This window comes from Delphinus delphis, chromosome 21 (assembly GCF_949987515.2).
Source record: "Delphinus delphis chromosome 21, mDelDel1.2, whole genome shotgun sequence".
NCBI lineage: Eukaryota > Metazoa > Chordata > Mammalia > Artiodactyla > Delphinidae > Delphinus > Delphinus delphis.
In genome coordinates, this window is record NC_082703.1 from 15709714 (window position 1) to 15733370 (window position 23657).

Below are 23657 nucleotides of genomic sequence, written 5' to 3' on the forward strand. Positions count from 1 at the left end.
CATGCTCAGGAGTATTTTGATTCTAAATTCCTGATTTGGTTTGTGATGATCAAAAGAAGCCAATATGGCAAAAGTATGGTAAGCTGAGTGAAATACAACATGGCATGCTTATTGCAAATCATAGATAGATGAAGAGGACAAGAATGGCATGGTATTACACTGGTGCTGATTTTTTAAAAAAAGCAGTAAGTGAAGGCATTTGCATAAATTATGTTAAATTCCTCTTTTCCTACTTCAGGATACAATAAAAGTAAGGCAATTTGCAGTATCAGATCAAAATTAAACTTAGAAAAAGAATAGAAGAAAAGTAAAACAAACAAACAGGTATTAAATTGCTTTTTTATCTTCCACACGTACAGAGGATAAAAGACAAAAAGACGATGCAGCTTTATAGCAGCTTGTTTTAATAATTCACTTCTCAAATACTTTCTAGAAAGAAATGAAATGGCAAATAGTTACTAATTACACCTAAAATATATTGAAGGGGAATATTTTCAGTAATTGGCATTTCATGAAATAAGAAAAAGAGAAAATTCATGAATTTAACAAATACTTTATCAGGGAAATAAAAGAATACTGCTAAAATGACTTACTTTACTATTCACAACTAGAGCATAAGTAGGAGTGGAAGTAGTGAATATGGGACACAAAAAATATGGCATTTAATTAACTATTCCTCTTACTGTCTCTTTCCTTATTTCCTATTCATTCAAATTTTAAGATTAATAATTTGTAACCTAGTTGAAGACTAGAAACATGTAATTCAGCTTCAGACTGGTGTCAGTGTCAAAGAAACAGTTCAGCGGAACAAAGTAAGTTTTAGCAGTTCGGAACCTTTATTTGCACACCTTAAATCCATGAAAATAAAATCTGAATCTTTTTCTGCCACATGCTTTTTTACAGAATCTGAAAAATACCTCTAATTCTTCCTAGATTTTCATTTTCTCTCTCCTTTTCTTCTCCTTTCCTAAATTACAGAGGTTGACCTAAACTTTACTTAGCAAAGAAGACTCTTTCTTCTTTAGTTTTGTAACTAAGGATAATTAATTACAAGATGCTTTTTGGCTCTGAGGAACAGTGTTAAAACTAGGGCCCTGAATTGAATTAAAATTGTTGTCCTGTGATATATGCATGTTGTAATAATTTTAAAAACACAAAGGTAACTAAGTTCAAATTGTTTCCTGTCTTTATGTTTAATTCCATTATCTTATCTAAATTCTCTTAACAAAATGATGGGCATTTTTCCAACTATTTTCCTTTCTTATAGAGAAATACATAAATTATTCTCATAGATGAAAGAATTTTTTGGTGGTTGCTTTTGAGAGGGAGGGAAAGAGAAAAAGAGGATGGACAGGAGAACAAGAAGGACTCAGCAATATGACAAAATACATTTAAATAATAGGATGTCTAACATTTCCTTGAAAATGGTTTGCATACCACAATGTAAACACTCCATCTCCTTAAGACATTAGTGAAGTCTTTACAGAAGAAAGAATTATGTGTGAATATGTGTGCATGTTATAGAGAGTTTAAAAAGTAGGAAAATCTAGGAAATGCCAGAGATCCATATTTGGGTAGATGTCATGGCAAAGGAAAGAACTTTCATGTCATATAGGGGAAAACAATTAAATGGTGACAGATACTGGGAGCCAGAGGACCTAAGCCCCCAGAAACAGAAATCTTATGGATATAACTGAATCATCCATAGGGTACAGAACAAGAGTTGAAGCTACATATAGAAAATACTACAGAATCAGCTGAAAAACTGTTGGAACTAATCAACGAATTCAATAAATCTGCAGGATATAAATCTCTCAAGTTTCTAAAAAGCAAGGTGATCAAAGGCAACGTATGGATTCACTGTAATGAAAATGTTGCTTAGCAATGATAAAAATCATAAAACCAAAATTATATTGAATGTAGTTTTTTATTTCTTTTCTTAATTTCTTTTTATTTTTTTAATTTCTTTTCTTCTTATTTCTTTTCAAGAATTTCAGGATCTTGATGTGTCTTCATAGTTTGTGATAAAGATTATATATTTTGCCACAGATGTGCTTATTTAAAGCAAATTCTGATTTATAGGAGGCTGCTTATTACTTCAAAAGAGATTTCAATTGCTATGGAGATGGAAAATTAACAAGAAGAGATTATACCCTAAACCTTTCCTTTTTTTTTTTATTAATTCAAGTCAAAGAAAAATCAGAGAAGGGTGGTGGAAGTATGTGAAAATGCAAAATCATGACTATAATAAATTACGAGCTTTTACAGTGATGAGGAAGCTTACTATGATAAAATATGGACAGTAAAGTAGTTATAGTATTAATATTTGTGATTGAATTTTATTATGATAGCTCTACAGAGAGTACAATGAGTAAAGTGTAGGGCAAGACTAAAGATGATATTGGTCAAAACCAGTGTTTTTCAAGCTAGAAGGCAAGAGTATGAAAGGTTTCACAGATTCCTATCACAGATCAGGCAGCCTCTATGTCTGTTTGCTTTATCCTGCTTTTAGTTTTCGGTAATATTTTATTTGATGGAACAGTCCCATATCTACAAATCATTTATAAACCATCAATCCAGCTAAAAGCAATATTTAATTTGTAATAACTGAGTAACAAATTTTAGTATTAAGATACTGAATACTTCTATTTAAAACATTATGTATGGGCTTCCCTGGTGGCGCAGTGGTTGGGAGTCCGCCTGCCAATGCAGGGGACGCGGGTTCGTGCCCCGGTCCGGAAGGATCCCACATGCCGCGGAGCGGCTGCGCCTGTGAGCCATGGCCGCTGGGCCTGCGCGTCCGGAGCTTGTGCTCTGCGACGGGAGAGGCCACAGCGGTGAGAGGCCCGCGTACCGCAAAAAAAAAAAAAAACATTATGTATTTATCTGTGACTCAGTATAGTGCTTTTTAATAAAATTTCTATCACTCTTAGAAATATTAAAAGAATGATTATCTAACACATTAAAATGCAGTAACCCAAAATAAGGGGAAAGAGTGGAGAGCTTTTGTTATTTGCAAAAAACTGCATTTCATTAATTTGAAATACAGTAAACTAAGCAAATATAAGATAACACAGGCACTTTAGAGTTTCATTGCCTTGAGGATAAATTCCAAATTCCTTAGCATTCACACCCTGCATGTGTGAAGCCCTAAGGTGCATTCCAAATCAATGTTTCTCTGCTCCTTTTATCCATGTTCGTCAAATATTTTTTGCTCACTCATTTCCTAAAATATTTTTTTAAACTATATGTCCTTGAATATTTTTAAGCTGATATTTGAAATATTTTTGGTTTCAAAAGTTTATTTTTTGCAAGGGATAAAATAGCTGACCCCACATATTATATATGTATTTTAAATATATTTTGTAGAATGCTCCAACTTTGTGGAGCCCTGCATTGAGCTTATCCAAATGACAGAACATGTTTGCCATATAACCTAAGTCATCAGTAAACCCAGCCTTACTCTCTATCAGAAAAATATTTGAATGTTTCATTTCAAATAAATATATTAATATTACCCCATGATAACTAACTTATTTTTGATTTATAATTCTAAGACAGAGGATTTTGCCATCCATATAGCCTGGATGGATAGGTTTCTCCTTCAATTGTTCTTATCTAGTGACTAGTACTTTCTTCTCTCTACTTTTTTACATCTATCTGCCTACCTATCAATCTATCTATCTATCTTTTTACTTTTAATTCAGGTGTAATGTGTCCTCATACTCCCACTTTGTTTAGCCAACCACTCATCCCTCATTTTCAACTTTTTACGTCCTGAGCAATATATTTTTTAATGTAAAAACAAAGGATTGATGACAGTTATCTGTTACTTCTGAAAAATAATGGACGGGGTTTCCCTGATGGCTCAGTGGTTGAGAGTCTGCCAGCCGATGCAGGGGACACGGGTTCGTGCCCCGGTCCGGGAAGATCCCACATGCAGCGGAGCGGCTGGGCCCGTGAGCCATGGCCACTGAGCCTGCGCATCCGGAGCCTGTGCTCTGCAACGGGAGAGGCCACAACAGTGAGGAAAAAAAAAAAAAAGAAAAAAAATGGACGTGGTAATGGTAGAGAAGTTGGAAGAAAGAGAAGTAGCAGCTACAGGGTCATTCTTGGGCAGATCAAATTTAGGAACAAGTGCATTTGAAACTTGAGACTCAGGAAACAGATCTTCATGCATCAGTTCCCCATGGATAGTCTTGAAACACCCACAGGGGTACGCCTGCCTGGGTTTGAGACAGTTACCTCACAGGACTCCTCAATCAAACCAAATTGTTCTACTCCCTTTTTCCTGAAAAAAACTATGTCTTCTATAAACTATTTTCTTGCTCACAAATTATCTAATTCAGAATCAAAATCTCAATCATTCTTCAAAGTACAGCTCATATGCTTTCATATGGAAGCATACAAACTTGACCCATGGAGAGTTATTTAGTATGGAAGGCCCAATTGAAAGTAAAAATATTGTCACTAAGATTGTTCCCATACTCAGTTCTCAGGCCTGACCTCTAAGGACAAGGAACTACAAAATAAAAAATAATGTGCTTCCCTTTTGTTCTAGGTTTGCTATCTCGTTATCTCACATCTTTTCTGGAGGAAGAAATAAGTGTAGGGCTAAGTGTGTACATGTGTGTGTGTGTCTGTGTGTGTGTCTGTGTGTGTGTGTGTGTTTGGTAGAGAACAAGTTGGGACACTACAGGTAATTGGTTTATGTGTTTGTTTATAAAAACAACTACATTTGAGGTAAGGAGGGAATCTTCATGTCTTTGTAAGGCTTCTGCAGTGTGTGAGAGATAACACCTGTGAGAGGACAATAGTATCATCTCTGGAAAAAATATATGGTAAGTAGAATTCCTTTTAGAACCTCCTACATTTTTTTAACTCCATGGATTACTGCATTTCTATAACCAAGCTCACCTACACTTATATATTTAGCAACATCAAACCATGTCCTAGCTTAATGAGGATTTCCTACCATGCTATTTTTTTGTCTTATTTTTAAACAAGATTCATTGTGTTCAAATTATTCACATTCTTTCTTCTGTGGGTCTAGCCCAGAACACCATACACAGAAATAGAAATATGGATTTCCTGGAGAATATGTAAAAAAATTACTTTGGAGAATACGATGAATTGTTTTAGAAAAGTTTTTTTATTTGGTAATGAAAGATAATTTTTTTCATTTTGGACAAGTAATAAGACACATTTTTTTTTTGGGGGGGTACGTGGGCCTCTCACTGTCGTGGCCTCTCCCGTTGCGGAGCACAGTCTCCGGATGCGCAGGCCTAGCGGCCATGGCTCACAGGCCTATCCGCTCCGCGGCATGTGGGATCTTCCTGGACCAGGGCACGAACCCGTGTCCCCTGCATCGTCAGGTGGACTCTCAACCACTGCTCCACCAGAAAAGCCCAATAAGACACATTTTTAATCAGTACTTAAAATGTATCTTCTGATAGCTCAAAGGTTTTAATTTTCCTTTCAAATAAAAATTTTCAATGGTCAAATGAGACTATCTATAGAGTTTACCTAAGATATATTCTTCCTTTTACCTGGAATAATTTTTAATTTTATGAATTGCTTAAAAGCAATGAATCAGAATGGGGAATTTAGGTTTGAGTCATAGTATTAAGACTTTTCTTTGTACAACTTGAGACAGCTAAATTGCCATACGCAAATGAAGACAATATCTCCTCCTGTACAGCAGTATGAATTAAGGTAATATGTATAAAAATGCTTTGTAAATTGCAAAGTTTAATGTTCAGGATTATTAAACTATAGTGAGTAGTTACATAGGTGGTTTCAGTGTTTTCATCGGTTGACACATGGTTGAGGGGCATCTATGAACCACTTAAAAAACTGTATATAATTATTTCTTTTTTATCCTTGTATTTAGATATTTTCCTCAGCTTTGAGTGGATTTTACCAAAGATGTCTGAATTTACAAACACTGAAAAGCACTTTGTTGCACAAATTTGTGTTATCTTTTCTGTATTCACTACTAGTGTTCCTTAACCAGCATGTACACATAACCTCAATAAAGAGGCTCAGATTAATTATTTGTAGATGTTTGTTAAATATAACAGAAGCTTAAGTTCATCAAAACTGAGGAACGTAAATTGGTACAGCCACTTGGAGAACAGTATGGAGATTCCTTAAAAAACTAAAAATAAAGCTACCATATGACCCTGCAATTCCACTCCTGGGCACATATCCATAGAAGACCGTAATTTGAAAGGATACATGCAACCCAATATTCATTGCAACACTATTTACAATAGCCAGCATATGGAAACAACCTAAATGTCCACTGATGGAAAAATGGATAAAGAAAATATGGTACATATATACAATGGAATATTACTCAGCCATAAAAAGGAACAAAATAATGCCATTTGCAGTGATGTGGATGGACCCAGAGGTTATCATACTGAGTGAAGTAAGTCAGACAGAGAAAGATAAATATCATACGATATCACTTATATGTGGAATCTTAAAAAATGGTACAAATGAAGCTATTTACAAACAGAAATTGAGTCAAATTTATTGTTACCAAGGGGGAAAAGGGGGGAGGGATAAATTGGGATTGACATATACACACTACTATATATATAAAATAGATAATTAATAAGAACTACTATTCTTATAGCACACAGAACTCTATTCAAAACTCTGTAATGACCTATATGGAATAGAATCTAAAATAAGAGTGGATGTATGTGTATGTATAACTGACTCATTTTGCTCTACATCAGAAACTAACACAACATTGTAAATCAACTATACTCCAATAATAAAAAAAAATGAGGAACTTAAAGTCCTATTATTTCTAGTGCTGTCAGACTGTAAATATTTACAGTCATTAATTACTTAGAACAGCAGGTCTACAATTTACAGAGAGACAACTATAGAAGAAACTTTTGCAAAGACGAGGTGGATAGAACAAGAAGCAATGACTTGAGATGTGAGTTCTGGCTCACTTTTGAGTCCTCAGACCTTGGACACATCACTTAAATTACCTCAGTCTTGAGGTAAAGTATCGGCAAAATGGCAATAAAATTATCTGCTCTGTTCACCTCACAGGGTTGTTGCTTTGACATTTAGATATCTTTTCATGGAACCCACTGAATATATTAAATGAGAGAAATAATAAAAATTACATTGATAGATAGCTAAAAGTATGGAAAAAACATTGATTTCTGACTAGACTATAATCAAGCTAATAATGGATGGATTTTCAGACTTCATGTTACTTGACCCATCAGAAACAGTTCTTCACTCTATCAACTTGGAAACACTTTCTTCTCTTTCCTTTCAGGACACCATACTCTTTTGGTTTTCTTACTACTTCACCCATCTCTCCTTCTTAGTCTGTGGTTGGTTCTTGCACTTCTTTCCAAACTCTTCAATAATGGAGTGATGGATTATAGTGATTATAGGTAGAACATTCAGTATTCTATCCACACTTACTGACATTCTTGTCTGATCTCATGTATTTAAATTAGATACATAGATAGAGATAGATATTAATATTGATATAAAAATGTTTCTAATTTGTGTCTCAAGCTTATACCTCAACATGAAATCTACACTCAGATAGCCACCTGTTAACGTGAAATGCCTGCTCTTCTAGTAGACAAAATTATCAGCTCCAAAATTGTGCTCAAAATCTTCCCCCACTCCCTACTTTGCCCCAAATTGGCTAATAGTGACTACTCAGAACAAAAAACCTTGATACATATGTGATTCTCTCTTATTCTCACATCCCATTTGCAATGTGTTATCAAATCCTTATATTCTACTTTTAAAATATACTGTCTTTGATCATAATACTCATCACATAGTGAGGATTAAATATATACAAAGGATGAAAAATATGCAAAGGATTTAGTATAATGTTTGGCTTTCATTAAAAATAATAAGCAATACTGTTTCTTGTGTTGGACTCTGTGGTAAAGGTTCTACCTCGTTTATGTCTTCTAATAAAAACCATAACATTCTAGTCCCTAAAAATATTAGGGGCTACTATGAACTTTTGCAGATGATAAAAGTAAGGCACAGAGAGGTAAAATCAGGTAACAAGTCACAACTGCTAAGTAACAGAGCCAGGATTTGAAGCCAGGAATTGGACTTCAGAAATTTACTCTATGCTGAATGTTAGCTAGTGTTAAAAACCATTATCTGTCAAACAGCCACAAAAATGATTTGAAATATAATAGAAATGAAAAACTTTCAAGAAAATGGCCAACTTACATTCACAACACCAAAAGGAATAGTTTTTCTCCACAAGCACAAAGGTGAAGAGAAAACGGAATGGAAAACCCATTCCCATACACAATATGAAACATAAAGTGATTGACAAGAAACTTGTAATGCTTATATGAAAAAGAATGTTAAGAAATGTTCCTGAGCAACACAAAGTAAGTTTTCAAAAGAAAAAAAAATCAGGAGAGAAGCCATATTTCTAGATAGAAAAATCTCAAAACTATAAAGATGTCAATTTTCTCAAATTAAATGCAACCACAATTAAGTTTCCAATTGGAGTTTTTATGAAACTTGACAGCTGATTATTAAGTTCATTTGGAAGAGAAAATGCACAATAGTGAAAAGGTTTTGAAAAAGAGCAATAAAAAAGAACTTGCTGTAACAGTTCCTTAAAGTTACAGTTTGGTTTTAGTCCAAATATATCAATAGAACAGATAGAGGGGCCATAAATAAATCTATGTACATTTAAGAATGTAGTATATGAGGAAAGTTGTACTACAAATCAGCGATGGGAAAAATGGACTATTCAAATTATGGTACTGGGAGCTATTGGTCATGAAGGAAATAAAAAGGGAAGGAAGGAAGGAAGGAAGGAAGGAAGGAAGGAAGGAAGGAAGGAAGGAAGGAAGGAAGCTTTCTTCCATCGCTTGCATTACCGCCTGAGCTCTGCCTCCTGTCAGCATTATGATGATCTGTATAATTATTTCATTATATATTACAGTGTAATAATAATAGAAATAAAGTGCACAATAAACGTAATGCACTTGAATCATCCCGAAACCATCCCCCTGCTACCCTGGTCCATGGAAAAACTGTCTTCCACAAAACTGGTCTCTGGTGCCAAAACAGTTGGGGACCACTGCTATAGATATTAACTTACTTGTATTCAGAGGAAATATACAAAGTTTAAAATAATTAAAGAAATTATGATAGCTGTGGAGGACAAAGAAGATCCAACATAAGAATTATTGCTTTCTCTGAAAACCTTAACAAATGTAACTGAAAGATATTGAATGATATAATATAGAAAAGGTTCATGAAATGAAATGGCAAAAATGTATCAGACATCCAGGTAGAACGTGCCTGTCATCAACAGGAGAAAAATACCAGACTTTCCTGAGACTCTTTATGGCAATATTCAGTGCTAGAATTCCACAGAGCAATGAGCTAACAGGAAAAGAAGGGATGAACCGTTAATAACATTCCAGAAAAGAATAAAGACAACAGTCAGACACCTTTCCCATGCAATATTTCAAGTATCAGCAAACAAACACACGAAACTAATTAACAATGAAATACAAGAAAGGAAGGAATGATTTGAATAATGAACTCAGCCCTGGAGAATCCATAAAAAAAGGACTGGTGGTGAGGATGGCAGGCATCTGTATTGTGAATTAAGACCAGAGTGCCAAGGCAATTAAATTTGCAGAACAGAATGTAAATATTATGAACGCTGACAAAGTTAAAATCATATAATTATCAGAAAAACCTGAAAATGAATAGGGGTGAAGACAAACTGGAGAGAAGCTAATCACCCCAAATTGCACTGCAGGGAGTTAATGAACACCGTCTGAAATGAAAACATGGAGCTAATGCATCCAACTTCCTAATGGTTTTCATTGTCTTTTATTCTTAACCATAAAGACAGTTAAAAAAAAACATTTTTGTGGTAAAAAAATATTAAAGGTCAGCAATTCTTTCCAATTTATGTCAGTTTATGTTTCTTCTATTTAATTATGTATAATATACTAATTATAAATAGCAGGTACATGTCTCCCTATATATTTATCTTTTTTATTTGTGCAAATATATAATTATATAACTGTCATGATGTTCACCATATGTTAACAGGTTTTTTTCTTGAGTGTAAAGATTTTGGGATGATTTGTGTGTTGGGTGTGTTTTAACTTGAATAAAGACATTACAGTAAATAATAAAGTTCGTCAGTATTAAACAACTGAATGTGAAATAATAAGAATGATAATAATAAAAAGATTATAGAAGCTTGCAGATATCTATTTATGATTGGTTTGCATGGGAGAAAGAAACTTGCATAGAAGAGATTTGCCAAGGTAGCTGGAGGACACAGGGTCAGGAGATTTATCATGTTGTGTAACCAGGGAAGAGGTTTGCTGAACTTGCTTGTCTCCATGGCTTTCTGTCTGAATTATATAAAGAAGAATTGAACACAGGAGATGAAAAACTGATTGTAACCAAGAACCCAGTTAGTATCACAGCTCTGAAGCCAAGTGAAATGACTGGAAGTGAAGAGAGGGTAGAACATTGCTCACAGCTCTGCTAACACAGGAATCCTAAAAAAAAATGCAGACTTCTTTGTTTTGCTGTGGAGTTACAGGAACTGGAATTATCTGGTAGCCATTCCCCTGACACAATTATCAATCTGTCATGCAGGATGCTGGGATGAGGGGCAATAGTGAGGTACCACCTTAACTGAGGATCCTTAAACGGAAAAAAGTAAGAGAGGTATTCAGCTAATATCAGATGAAGTTGGATAATACTTAAGATAGTCCTAGAGAACTAATGATGCAATTTTTTTCTGGTAACAATCAGTGAAATATAATCTAACCACCTGAGCTCTCTGAATTCATGAAACCTTGAGAAATTTTTCAATTACATTAAAAAACTGGTGATTACAAGTCCTAATTTCCTGATACTTCAAATATTTAACCTAAAGTTAGACCACATGCACTAAAGACCCATTCAGAACGTTATAATATATGCAAGGTCAAATTCCAAGTTCTTTGAATATTTTGTATCTGAAGAAAACTATATATTTAACTTCACAAATGTTCGGTGAGTACCTACTCTCTGAAAATAATGTTAATTTTGAAGATGCATTGAATTCTAAGATACTTTAAACATAGAATATGTTTTTCTGTGTGCTGATATGATCAACCACTCAAAAAGGTTTGTTTTTTTTTTTAAAGCATGAATAAGAGAGTAAACTGCATTGGATAATAATAGAATTTCAAGTATCTATAGAAATTTGGTGGTGGAGACAGCCAATTACCCTACAATTAGCTTGTAGGGTAGAAACAGCCCATGGTTTATTAAGTTAGGAGGCTAGGTGTGTGTGTCTGTGGGCAACTGCATTTTCTGACCAATAGAAATGTATTACATTTCCATGTATAGTATTAAATAAATACCTATGTAACCAGAAAATAATTTTAAATAAGAAAATTATTTCAGAGTGGAATACTGGCTAAATAGAAAGAAGGCAATCCACTGGCATTAGTGCAGGAAAACACACACACAAACACACACACAAATCAAAACTGCAGGAAAAAAAACCTGCACAAATCAAAATTGTTTGTACACTACTATTTTTCTCAGCTTAATTGAATCTTTGTAAGTACCTGTTGAATTTAATAGATTTTATCTTACCTACAGGAATTTTGACATTTCATCATAAAAACATTTGAATACATGAAAATGTGTGGAAAGACTGGACTAAGTGGAATTAAAAAAATAATGTAAAACCTCATCTCTACTAGTATTACTGAATTTGTTGTGTTCTTTCTTAACCTAAGAATCACGTATTTTGATAAGTTTCTACCAAACTCACTTTATTAATGAGAAAACTAAGGCTCAGGAACATTGTGGCTGGCTTTTTGAAACACTGAATAAACTTCATGGCAGAGAAAAAACAACTGCATGCATTCATGGACAAGAGAATCCTAAAATGGGGACTGCTTATAAAAGATATATTTCTCTTTATTTTAAATATTTATTTTTTTGTGTGGTATGTGGGTAGAGACATTTCCACGGAATAAATGAGTCTCCTTCTTTTTCTGTTCTCAAACCAGTCCTCCCATCTGACTGCTGATGGAACATGCTGCCACCTGCCTGGGCTGTATCATGCTTCGCAGTTACTGAGAGGCAAATGATAACGAGAGGAGAAGCGACAGGACAGGGGATATGAAAGGGAGCATATAAATTTCCATCAATACGGTGAGTTTTAGAATTGCTTGTGAACAGGCTTCCCTGGTGGCGCAGTGGTTGAAGGTCCGCCTGCCGATGCAAGGGACACGGGTTCGTGCCCCGGTCCGGGAAGCTCCCACATGCCGCGGAGCAGCTGGGCCCGTGAGCCATGGCCGCTGAGCCTGCGCGTCCGGAGCCTGTGCTCCGCAACGGGAGAGGTCACAACAGTGAGAGGCCCGCATACCGCAAAAAAAAAAAAAGGAATGCTTGTGAACTTTCCCAGGGATAAAAGTTAGAAAGCCCATGTGCCACCACCTCACATTTTAATGCTATAACATCAGTGAATTCTTTCTTATTTGGTCCATAGTTGGAGTGAACATACATCCCTGTTTCCCAGGAGTATCCTCGTTTACACCTGTTGCTTGCTCTCAAAAATGTTCCTACTAGGAAGGTAAATTCTATGACCCTCCTGCTGGCAGCAGGCTTCACAATTCTTCTCTAAACTGTACTCCCAGGAAGCTGCTCCAAATTGGTCTAAAATGGCTTTGAAGATAAATCTTTTTTTTTTTTTCTTGCCGTCCCCAGACTTATCAATAGGATATACTTTCAAAGAAGTTCCCGCCTATGATGACTCTCACCTTTGTCCTATGTTAAGTACTGTTTTTATTTCCAAGTATGAGTTTTCATTTCTTCAAATATGAAACTGCTTAGTGGTGTGAAACACAAGAAGGAACCAGAAAATAACAGAGTGGTGATAACTTCCAGTCAAAGGGAAGATGCCAATATGTGTAAGCATGCTATATTTTTTCAGTTTTCCTAACAATCAAATCAAATAAAAACACCAAACTTTTTATTTTAAGTTTAATTAGTTTTGATAGTTTAATCAGTAAGGTCAGGTGTTCATACATGTGTCTATTGTATTATTTATTCTCTGACCTAAATCCAGAAAGTAATTTTAATAAAAAATTTCCAGTACCCAGAGCAGCAGTCAATAGCGTATATTAGGAAGCTCTGCAAGTTCACACATAACAAAATAAAATTTAACCTTAATATAATTATCCTAATTAAAATTTTTATGAAAAAGAATCCTTTGTTCTGTGTTCACTTTGATATTTAAGGGAAAAATAGCCTCGAAGCAAATTATAAAATTTTGGCTTACTATGCAACTCATTTGCTAAAATATTGCTAATATTAAAACATTCTAGTCGAAAATACACTTTCATATTTAAGAAATAAGGTTAGTAATCTTTCCACGTTTTATATAACAATCTTTCTAATTATTTTGTTTCACTAAATTTATTTCCACACATACACACATATCCCAGGGGAAAGTCTATTACATTTGAAAGAGTCTAGTGAGATTCTGATGTACCAAAGATACTACCTTCTGAGAAATAACACACTTAAGCCAAAATGAACAATGTCTAAGCTATAATGTTTTGAGTTTTAGCATGCTGCTAGGTGATAAAACACACATAGCACACACACATACACACATACATTTGAAAGAATAAATATTCTTACTGGTTTTAAATAATGTACATCCAGAAATAAAGTTAATTTCTGTACTAAGACTTTTTGTCACCACTTTTAGAAAATGCATGTCCGTTAAAGCTGAAAAGATGTAAAATACATTGAATTAATATCATTTATTCAAGTCAAGGTTCTTGCAGAAATTACTCAAAATATGTTAAATGCCCCTTTTGGAATTAATATAACTGGATTTTTAAGGTCCATCCATTGAAAACAGAAGGGCATATTTTAGAGACTAACAAAAGCAACACTGCAGTTTAATTGGAAATGGCTCTCTAATTTGTCAGTTTGAAATTAACTTCTCCACTGGTTTTTCAATTGTTTCATTGTTTTGATTTCTTCAAATAAGTCTTTAGCTTAAAATAACTAAATGCATACTGAAGAGATAAGGGGTATCTGTCCTCCTATTTTAAACTAAAACATAACCTCTAAATTATCTTTTACAGTAAGCCAAAGCCAGTATCACATACCTTTCGGGAATGAATTTCTTTCACATACAATGGAAGTAGAAACTCAGATATACCTTCAAGTCGGATTCCCTTCTTGGTGACTCTCAGATTTCCCATACCATCCTACAAGCAATGAAATATAGTTCACTTTTAGGTTAATTAGAGAATGAATAACTGGCCATAATTTTCTTAGGCCTAAGTTGAGAAAACAGTAAGCTCAAATCAGTGATGATTTAAGGAAAATGAGAGGTTGAATCTACTTAATGAATGATTGCAGCAGTTTGCATGCATATGGTGGGCTCTGTTTAAAATGAACAGGGAAAGAGGATTATAAAGGACCTAGTATCTCTTTCATGTTCTAACAGAGACTGGGACTCATCTGTGAATAAATCCTGTACTTTCTTCATGCATCAATCCTTTTAACTATTTATTAGGTAAAATGATACTTACTACCTGATTATTGAAAACAACTTTGCAGAGAGATCTAGTATTATTTTTACATGACAGTTATACACATATTTCTACTACAATCAAATAGTCACATTTGTACAAGCAATAAATGATTGACTAGTGTAAGTAAGAATGGTGTCCCAGTGTTTTAACCATGGGTTAATCATACATCCTTTTCTTTAGAAAATAATACTCTATGAGGAGGGTAAACCAGTATACAAATAATATTTATGAGACAAAAAGTAAAAATAGTAAGAACATGGGAATTAAAGAAAGGAGAATTCACATCTGGTTGGAGAGTAAACCATTTGTGATGGAAGATACTGACTACGATAAAGTCCTTAAGAATACGGAGTTTCAACAGAAGATGTCCCTAGAGGGAGGAACAAAATGACCATTCTGGACACAATTAGGAAATAGCATGCCATCCAAACTGGCTCATGGAATATTGTGAGCAAAAACAACTGGGAGTATGTTTTGAGGCCAGAGAAAGAAAAGCCATGAATGCAAACTAAGGGGTCTGTATGTACAACAGCGTCCAAGAGACGGAATGTAAAAAGTTCTCGAATAGCTCAGTGTCTTGAAATGATCAGAGTTATGCTTTAAGATGAAACTGGTAGAAGTACTATGTGGAGCTATCTGACAGAGTATCAATAATAATGCACACCTTGGTAATAAGTGTGAGAAGTGTGGTGGAAGAGCAACCTTCAAGACCTGGTGACTAATTTTATCTGGAGATACTGAAAAGAGGGCCATTTATGACTGACCCAAGGTTTCACAACTATGACTATGTAAGGATATGTAGTGATTTTTACACTTGGACTAGTAAAATTTGTAGGCTCAATGGAAAAAATAAGTTCAGCTTTGAACTTTCTAACTTTGGACTTTCTAACTACTTCCAGTAGCAACCCTGGAAAAAAGAATTTTATCCATCAACCAACGCATCTGTAGAAAGCAGGCTGGGGTGTGACAGTTGCTTAAGTCTCGCTTGAATCTATCATGATGGATGAGCAAGTCCTGTGTGGAAAAAATGTATATAAAACCAAAGAGGGACTCCTAGATAACGCCTAGGTCTGTGGCTTGGAAAGACGTATTTTCTACCTCCAGGGAGGCTGGGATTAGTAGAAGAGGAAAGGCGAGAGATTATGATGGCCAGCCTCAACCCTCTGCTCTGACCTCAAAAGAAAGCCAACGGAGAAGTAGAACGATGAATAGAATTTTGAGTAAGAACTGAAGAACTATTTTTTAAACTCAGACAAAGAAAAGGACTAAGAAGACCGAGAGAAATATTTTGAGGTGGTGAGATCTGTCTTCTCATGGAAGGAGAAAGGAATTGATTCTGGTTGAACAGAATTTGGGATGAGACAGAGGAATTCACTTCTTGAGCTTGAACTTCTTGTCAGCTTAAACTTAAAGCTGACACTAGAAATGCCTAAAAGTTTTTAAAAATAAGAAAATTTCAAGCATCTCTGAAGACAAATTCTGATGGGAAAATAGGCCTACTTTTGTTTCTCTCAGACAGAGCTAGTTTACACCAGTTTTATAATATCCTCTCTCACTTTTGAAACTGAAGTGTCTCTGATATAGACATTAATTACAGGGTTGCTCATTCACTGGCTCTAATTAGTTTTGCAACATTATGCAACAGAAACAGGCAGAATTAACAGTGAGAGAGATTCAAAACTGAGGATTTACTAGACAGGAGTGGCAGAAAGTCATAGGTACGTGGTGTTCTAAAGTAACAAAAAAATGATGCCCCTTAAAAGGCTATTATTTTTTTCTTGTTGGATAGAGACATGTAAAGCCAGAACAATTGTGTCTGGCTGCAAAAATAGCATAGGGTAAAGAATAGCAACAGATGATAAATTAATCATCAAGTTCAATAGGAGTTAAAAAAATACGAGAAATGCTAAGACAGGTTTATCATCAGAAAATGGAAACTCAGATTTTGAGATCTTGAAGGTGAGAACATTTCCGGACATGACCGGACATGAGGTCCAGAGAACACCTGAGGAGTGGCTGCAGATGTAGACTGGAGACACAACCCTGTATATTGCACAGAGCCTAGAATAATAGTACATGTAAAGTGATGTGCGGCTTTAAAATATTATTTTGTTTCAGAGGGATTTTCTTGGCTAAATCTCACACACTGACTGTCCATGTATATTCTCAAATGCCTGCCTAAAGGCAATGTTCGGGAGTGCTCTCCATGGAGTTGCTTTGCAAATGTTTAAGGCAAATATTAGACTATCTCAAGTAAAGAGAAACAAATTCTATCATGAATGTAATTCCCAGTTCAATATTAATCTTAAAAAATGTTTTTATAAGATGGCTAAAAATAAAAGAATTGGGCATCCAAAGTTAAATGTGATATTACCTATGCTATATGCATATTCAATTTTGGAAAGTTTTGATTCTTAAGCTCAGTGTTTTCTTCTTATATTTTCTATATAACATAAAATGTGTGGCTTCCCTGGTGGTGCAGTGGTTGGGAGTCCGCCTGCCGATGCAGGGGACACAGGTTCGTGCCCCAGTCCGGGAAGATCCCACATGCTGCGCAGAGCGGCTAGGCCCATGAGCCATGGCCGCTGAGCCTGCCCGTCCGGAGCCTGTGCTCCGCAATGGGAGAGGCCACAACAGTGAGAGGCCCGCGTACCGCAAAAAAAAAAAAAAAAAAAAAAAAAGTGGCGGCAGATATATAGTTATATTCCATTTATTTAATTTAAAAATTTTTTAACATCTTTATTGGAGTATAATTGCTTTACAATGGTGTGTTACTTTCTGCTTTATAACAAAATGAATCAGATATACATAAACATACGTCCCCATATCTCTTCCCTCTTGCATCTCCCTCCCTCCCACCCTCCCTATCCCACCCCTCTAGGTAGTCACAAAGCACCCAGCTCATCTCCCTGTGCTATGCTGCTGCTTCCCACTAGCTATCTACCTTACGTTTGGTAGTGTATATATGTCCATGCCACTCTCTCACTTTGTCCCAGCTCACCCTTCCCCCTCCCCATATCCTCAAGTCCATTCTCTAGTAGGTCTGCATCTTTATTCCCATCTTGCCCCTAGGTTCTTCATGACCATTTTTTTTTTTTTTAGATTCCACATATATGGGTTAGCATAGGTATTTGTTTTTCTCTTTCTGAACTTACTTCACTCTGTATGACAGACTCTAGGTCCATCCACCTCACTACAAATAACTCAATTTCGTTTCTTTTTATGGCTGAGTAGTATTCCATTGCATATATGTGCCACATCTTCTTTATCCATTCATCTGTTGATGGACACTTAGGTTGCTTCCATGTCCTGGCTATTGTAAATAGAGCGGCAATGAACACTGTGGTACATGACTCATTTTTTTTTTTTGCGGTATGCCGGCCTCTCACTGTTGTGGCCTCTTCCGTTGCGGAGCACAGGCTCCGGACGCGCAGGCTCAGCGGCCATGGCTCACGGGCCCAGCCACTCCGCAGCATGCGGGATGCTCCTGGACCGGGGCACGAACCTGCGTCCCCTGCATCGGCAGGTGCACTCTCAACCACTGAGCCACCAGGGAAGCCCTACATGATTCTTTTTGAATTATGGTTTTCTCAGGGTATATGCCCAGTAGTGGGACTGCTAGTTCGTATGGTAGTTCTATTTTTATTTATTTAAGGAACTGCCGCCATACTGTTCTCCACAGTGGCTGTATCAATTTACATTCCCACCAACAGTGCAAGAGGGTTCCCTTTTCTCCACACCCTCTCCAGCATTTGTTATTTGTAGATTTTTTGATGATGGCCATTCTGACTGGTGTGATGTGATACCTCATTGTAGTTTTGATTTGCATTTCGCTAATGATTAGTGATGTTGAGCATTCTATCATATGTTTGTTGCAATCTGTATATGTTCTTTGGAGAAATGTCTGTTTAGGTTTTTTGCCCATTTTTGGCTTGGGTTGTTTGTTTTTTTTGATATTGAGCTGCATGAGCTGCTTGTAAATTTTGGAGATTAATCCTTTGTCAGTTGCTTCATTGGCAAATATTTTCTCCCATTCTGATGGTTGTCTTTTGGTATTGTTTATAGTTTCCTTTGCTGTGCAAAAGCTTTTAAGTTACATTAAGTCCCATTTGTTTCCTTTTGTTTTTACTTCCATTTCTCTAGGAGGCAGGTCAAATAGGATCTTGCTGTGATTTATGTCAAAGAGTGCTCTGCCAATGTTTTCCTCTAAGAGTTTGATAGTCTCTGGCCTTACATTTAGGTCTTTAATCCATTTGGAGTTTATTTTTGTGTATGGTGTTAGGGAGTGTTCTAATTTCATTCTTTTACATGTAGCTATCCAGTTTTCCCAGCACCACTTATTGAAAAGGCTGTCTTTTCTCCACTGTATATTCTTAGCTGCTTTATCAAAGATAAGGTGACCATATGTGCGTGGGTTTATCTCTGGGCTTTCTATCCTGTTCCATTGATCTGTATTTCTGTTTTTGTGCCAGCACCATACTGTCTTGATTACTGAAGCTTTGTAGTATAGTCTGAAGTCAGGGAGCCTGATTCCTCCAGCTCCGTTTTTTCTTTCTCAAGATTGCTTTGGCTATTCGGGGTCTTTTGTGTTTCCACACAAATTGTGAAATTATTTGTTCTAGTTCTGTGAAAAATGCCAGTGGTAGTTTGATAGGGATTGCATTGAATCTGTAGATAGTTTGGGGTAGTATAGTCATTTTCACAACGTTTATTCTTCCATCCAAGAACATGCTATATCTCTCCATCTGTTTGTATCATCTTTTCTTTCACCAGTGTCTTATAATTTTCTGCAAACAGGTCTTTTGTCTCCTTAGGTAGGTTTATTCCTAGATATTATATTCTTTTTGTTGCAATGGTAAATGGGAGTGTTTCCATACATTCACTGTCAGATTTTTCATCATTAGTGTATAGGAATGCAAGAGATTTCTGTGCATTAATTTTGTATCCTGCTACTTTACCAAATTCGTTGATTAGCTCTAGTAGTTTTCTGGTAGCATCTTTCAGATTCTCTATGTATAGTATCATGTCGTCTGCAAACACTCACAGCTTTACTTCTTCTTTTCCCATTTGGATTCCCTTTATTTCCTTTTCTTCTCTGATTGCTGTGGCTAAAACTTCCAAGACTATGTTGAATAACAGTGGTGAGAGTGGGCAACTTTTCTTGTTCCTGATCTTAGTGGAAATGGTTTCAGTTTTTCACCAGTGAGAAAGATGCTGCCTGTGGGTTTCTCATATATGGCCTTTATTATGCTGAGGTAAGTTCCCTCTATGCCTACTTTCTGAAGGGTTTTTTTTTTTTTTTATCATAAATGGGTGTTGAATTTTGTTGAAAGCTTTCTCTGCATCTATTGAGATGATCATATGGTTTTTCTCCTTCAATTTTTAAATATGGTGTATCACATTGATTGATTTGCATATATTGAAGAATCCTTGCATTCCTGGTAAAAATCCCACTTTATCATTGTTTATGATCCTTTTAAAGTATTGCTGGATTCTGTTTGCTAGTATTTTGTTAGGAGTTTTGCATCTATGTTCATCAGTGATATTGGCCTGTAGTTTTCTTTCTTTGCGACATCTTTGTCTGCTTTTGGTATCAGGGTGATGGTGGGCTTCTAGAATGAGTTTGGGAGTGTTCCTCCCACTACTATATTTTAGAAGAGTTTGAGGAGAACAGGTGTTAACTCTTCTGTAAATGTTTGATGGAATTCGCCTGTGAAGCCATCTGGTCCCAGGCTTTTGTTTGATGGAAATTTTTAATCACAGTTTCAATTACAGTGCTTGTGATTGGTCTGCTCATATTTTCTATTTCTTCCTGGTTCAGTCTCGGAAGGTTGTGCATTTCTAAGAATTTATCCATTTCGTCCATTTTATTGGCATATAGTTGCTTTTAGTAATCTCTCATGATCCTTTGTATTTCTGCAGGGTCAGTTGTTACTTCTCCTTTTTCATTTCTAATTCGATTGATTTGAGTCTTCTCGCTTTTTTTCTTGATGAGTCTGGCTAATGGCTTATCAATTTTGTTTATCTTCTCAAAGAACCAGCTTTTAGCTTTATTGATCTTTGCTATCATTTCCTTCATTTCTTTTTCATTTATTTCTGATCTGATCTTTATGATTTCTTTCCTTCTGCTAACTTTGGGTTTTTTTTTCGTTGTTGTTGTTCTTTCTCTAATTGCTTTAGGTGTAAGGTTAGGTTGTATATTTGAGATTTTTCTTGTTTCTTAAGGTAGGATTGTATTGCTATAAAATCCCTCTTAGAACTGCATTTGCTGCATCCCATAGGTTTTTGGTTGTCATGTATTCATTGTCTTTTGTTTCCAGGTTTTTTTGATTTCCTCTTTGATTTCTTCAGTGGTCTCTTGGTTATTAAGTCGTGTATTGTTTAGCCTCCATGTGTTTGTATTTTTTACAGATTTTTTCCTGTAATTGTTATCTAGCCTCATAGAGTTGTGGTCAGAAAAGATACTTGATATGATTTCAATTTTGTTACATTTACCAAGGCTTGACCTGTGACCCAAGATATGATATATCCTGGAGAATGTTCCATGAGCACTTGAGATAAAAGTGTATTCTGTGGCTTTTGGATGGAATGTCCTATAAATATCAATTAAGTCCATCTTGTTTAATGTATCATTTAAAGCTTGTGTTTCCTTATTTTATTTTGGATGATCTGTCCATTGGTGAAAGTGGGGTGTTAAAGTCCCCTACTATGATTGCGGTACTGTCAATTTCCCCTTTTATGGCTGTTAGTATTTGCCTTATGCATTGAGGTGCTCCCATGTTGGGTGCATAAATATTTACAATTGTTATATCTTTTTGGATTGATCCCTTGATTATTATGTAGTGTCCTTTTTGTCTCTTGTAATAGTCTTTGTTTTAAAGTCTGTTTTGTCTGATATGAGAATTGCTACTCCAGCTTTCTTTTGATTTCCATTTGCATGGAACGTCTTTGTCCATCTCCTCCCTTTCAGTCTGTATGTGTCCCTAGGTCCAAAGTGGATCTCTTGTAGACATCATATTACGGGTCTTGCTTTCGTATCCATTCAGCCAGTCTAGGTCTTTTGGTTGGAGCTTTTAATCCATTTACATTTAAGGTAATTATCAATATGTATGTTCCTATTACCATTTTCTTTATTGTTTTGGGTTTCTTATTGTATCTCTTTTCCTCGTCTTGTGTTTCCTGCCTAGAGAAGTTCCTTTAACATTTGTTGTAAAGCTGCTTTGGTGGTGCTGAATTCTCTTAGCTTTTGATTGCCTGTAAAGGTTTTAATTTCTCCTTCAAATCTGAATGAGATCCTTGCTGGGTACAGTAATCTTGGTTGTAGGTTTTTCCCCTTCATCACTTTAAATATGTCCTGCCACTCACTTCTGGCTTGCAGAGTTTCTGTGGAAAGATCAGCTGTTAACCTTATGGGGATTCCCTTGTGTATTATTAGTTGTCTTTCCCTTGCTGCTTTTAATATATTTTCTTTGTATTCAATTTTTGATAGTTTGATTAATATGTGTCTCATCATGTTTCTCCTTTGATTTATCCTGTATGAGACTCTCTGTGCTTCCTGGACTTGAATAACTATTTCCTTTCCTTTATTAGGGAAGTTTTCATCTATAATCTCTTCAAATATTTTCTCAGTCCCTTTCATTTTCTCTTCTTCTTCTGGGACCCCTATAATTCAAATGTTGGTGCATTTAATGTTGTACCAGAGGTCTCTGAGACTGTCCTGAATTCTTTTCATTCTTTTTCCTTTATTCTGCTCTGACGTAGCTATTTCCACTACTGTATCTTCAAGGTCACTTATTCATTCTTCTGCCTCAGTTATTGTGCTACTGATCCCTTCTAGAGAATTTTTAATTTCATTTATTGTGTTGTTCATCACTGTTTGTTTGCTCTTTAGTTCTTCTAGTTCCTTGTTAAACATTTCTTGCATTTTCTCCATTCTATTTCCAAGATTTTGGATCATCTTTACTATCATTATTCTGAATTCTTTTTCAGGTGGCGAAATGGCGAATCAAATCAAATGGTGAAAATCTCCCAGAGATCTTCTTCTCAATGCCAAGATGCCAATCCAGCTCTATTCAACTACCAGCAAGCTAGAGTGCTGGACACCCTATGCCAAACAACTAGCAAGACAGGAACACAACCCCATCCACTAGCAGAAAGGCTGCCTAAAATCATAATAAGGGCACAGACACTGCAAAACACACCACCAGATGCGTACCTACCCACCAGAAGGACAAAATCCAGCCTCCTCCACCAGAACACAGGCGCTAGTCCCCTCCACCAGGAAGCCTACACAACCCACTGAACAAAGCTCAGCCACTGGGGGCAGACACCAAAAACAAAAGGAACTATGAACCTGCAGCCTGTGAAAAGGAAACTCCAAACACAGTAAGTTAAGCAAAATGAGAAGACAGAGAAACACACAGCAGATGAAGGAGCAAGGTAAAAACCCACCAGACCTAAAAAATGAAGAGGAAATGTGCAGTCTATCTGGAAAAGAATTCAGAGTAATGATAGTGAAGATGATCTAAAAGCTTGGAGAATGGAGAAAATACAAGAAATGTTTAACAAGGACCTAGAAGAACTAACAAGCAAACAAACAATGATGAACAACAAAATAAATGAAATTAAAAATTCTGTAGAGGAAATAAACAGCAGAATAACTGAGGCAGAAGAACAGATAAGTGACCTGGAAGATAAAATAGTGGAAATAACTACTTCAGAGCAGAATAAAGAATGAAAAGAATTGAAGACAGTCTCAGAGAACCCTGGGACATTAAACGCACCAATATTCAAATTATAGGGGTCCCAGAAGAAGAGGAGAAAAAGAAAGGGACTAAGAAAATATGTAAAGAGATTATAGTTGAAACTTCCCTAATATGGGAAAGGAAATAGTTAATCAACTCCAGGAAGCACAGAGAGTCCCATACGGGATAAATCAAAGGAGAAACACGCCAAGACACATACTAATCAAACTATCAAATATAAAATACAATGAAAAAATATTAAAAGCAGCAAAGG

The 23657-nt window shown here is 35.8% G+C and overlaps 1 protein-coding gene across 3 annotated transcripts in view; it reads right to left on the reverse strand.

The window, feature by feature from the left end:
• SGCZ (sarcoglycan zeta) overlaps nucleotides 1-23657 on the reverse strand; it is a 318224-nt gene that overhangs the window by 142712 nt on the left and 151855 nt on the right. For 2 of the 3 annotated variants that reach the window (XM_060001371.1, XM_060001369.1), the window contains exon 2: nucleotides 14208-14309. The exons of the other annotated variant lie outside the window; for it this stretch is intronic. In XM_060001371.1, the coding sequence (XP_059857354.1) occupies nucleotides 14208-14309 (102 nt within the window). The remainder of the gene's footprint in view (nucleotides 1-14207; nucleotides 14310-23657) is intronic. 3 annotated transcript variants of the gene reach the window in all.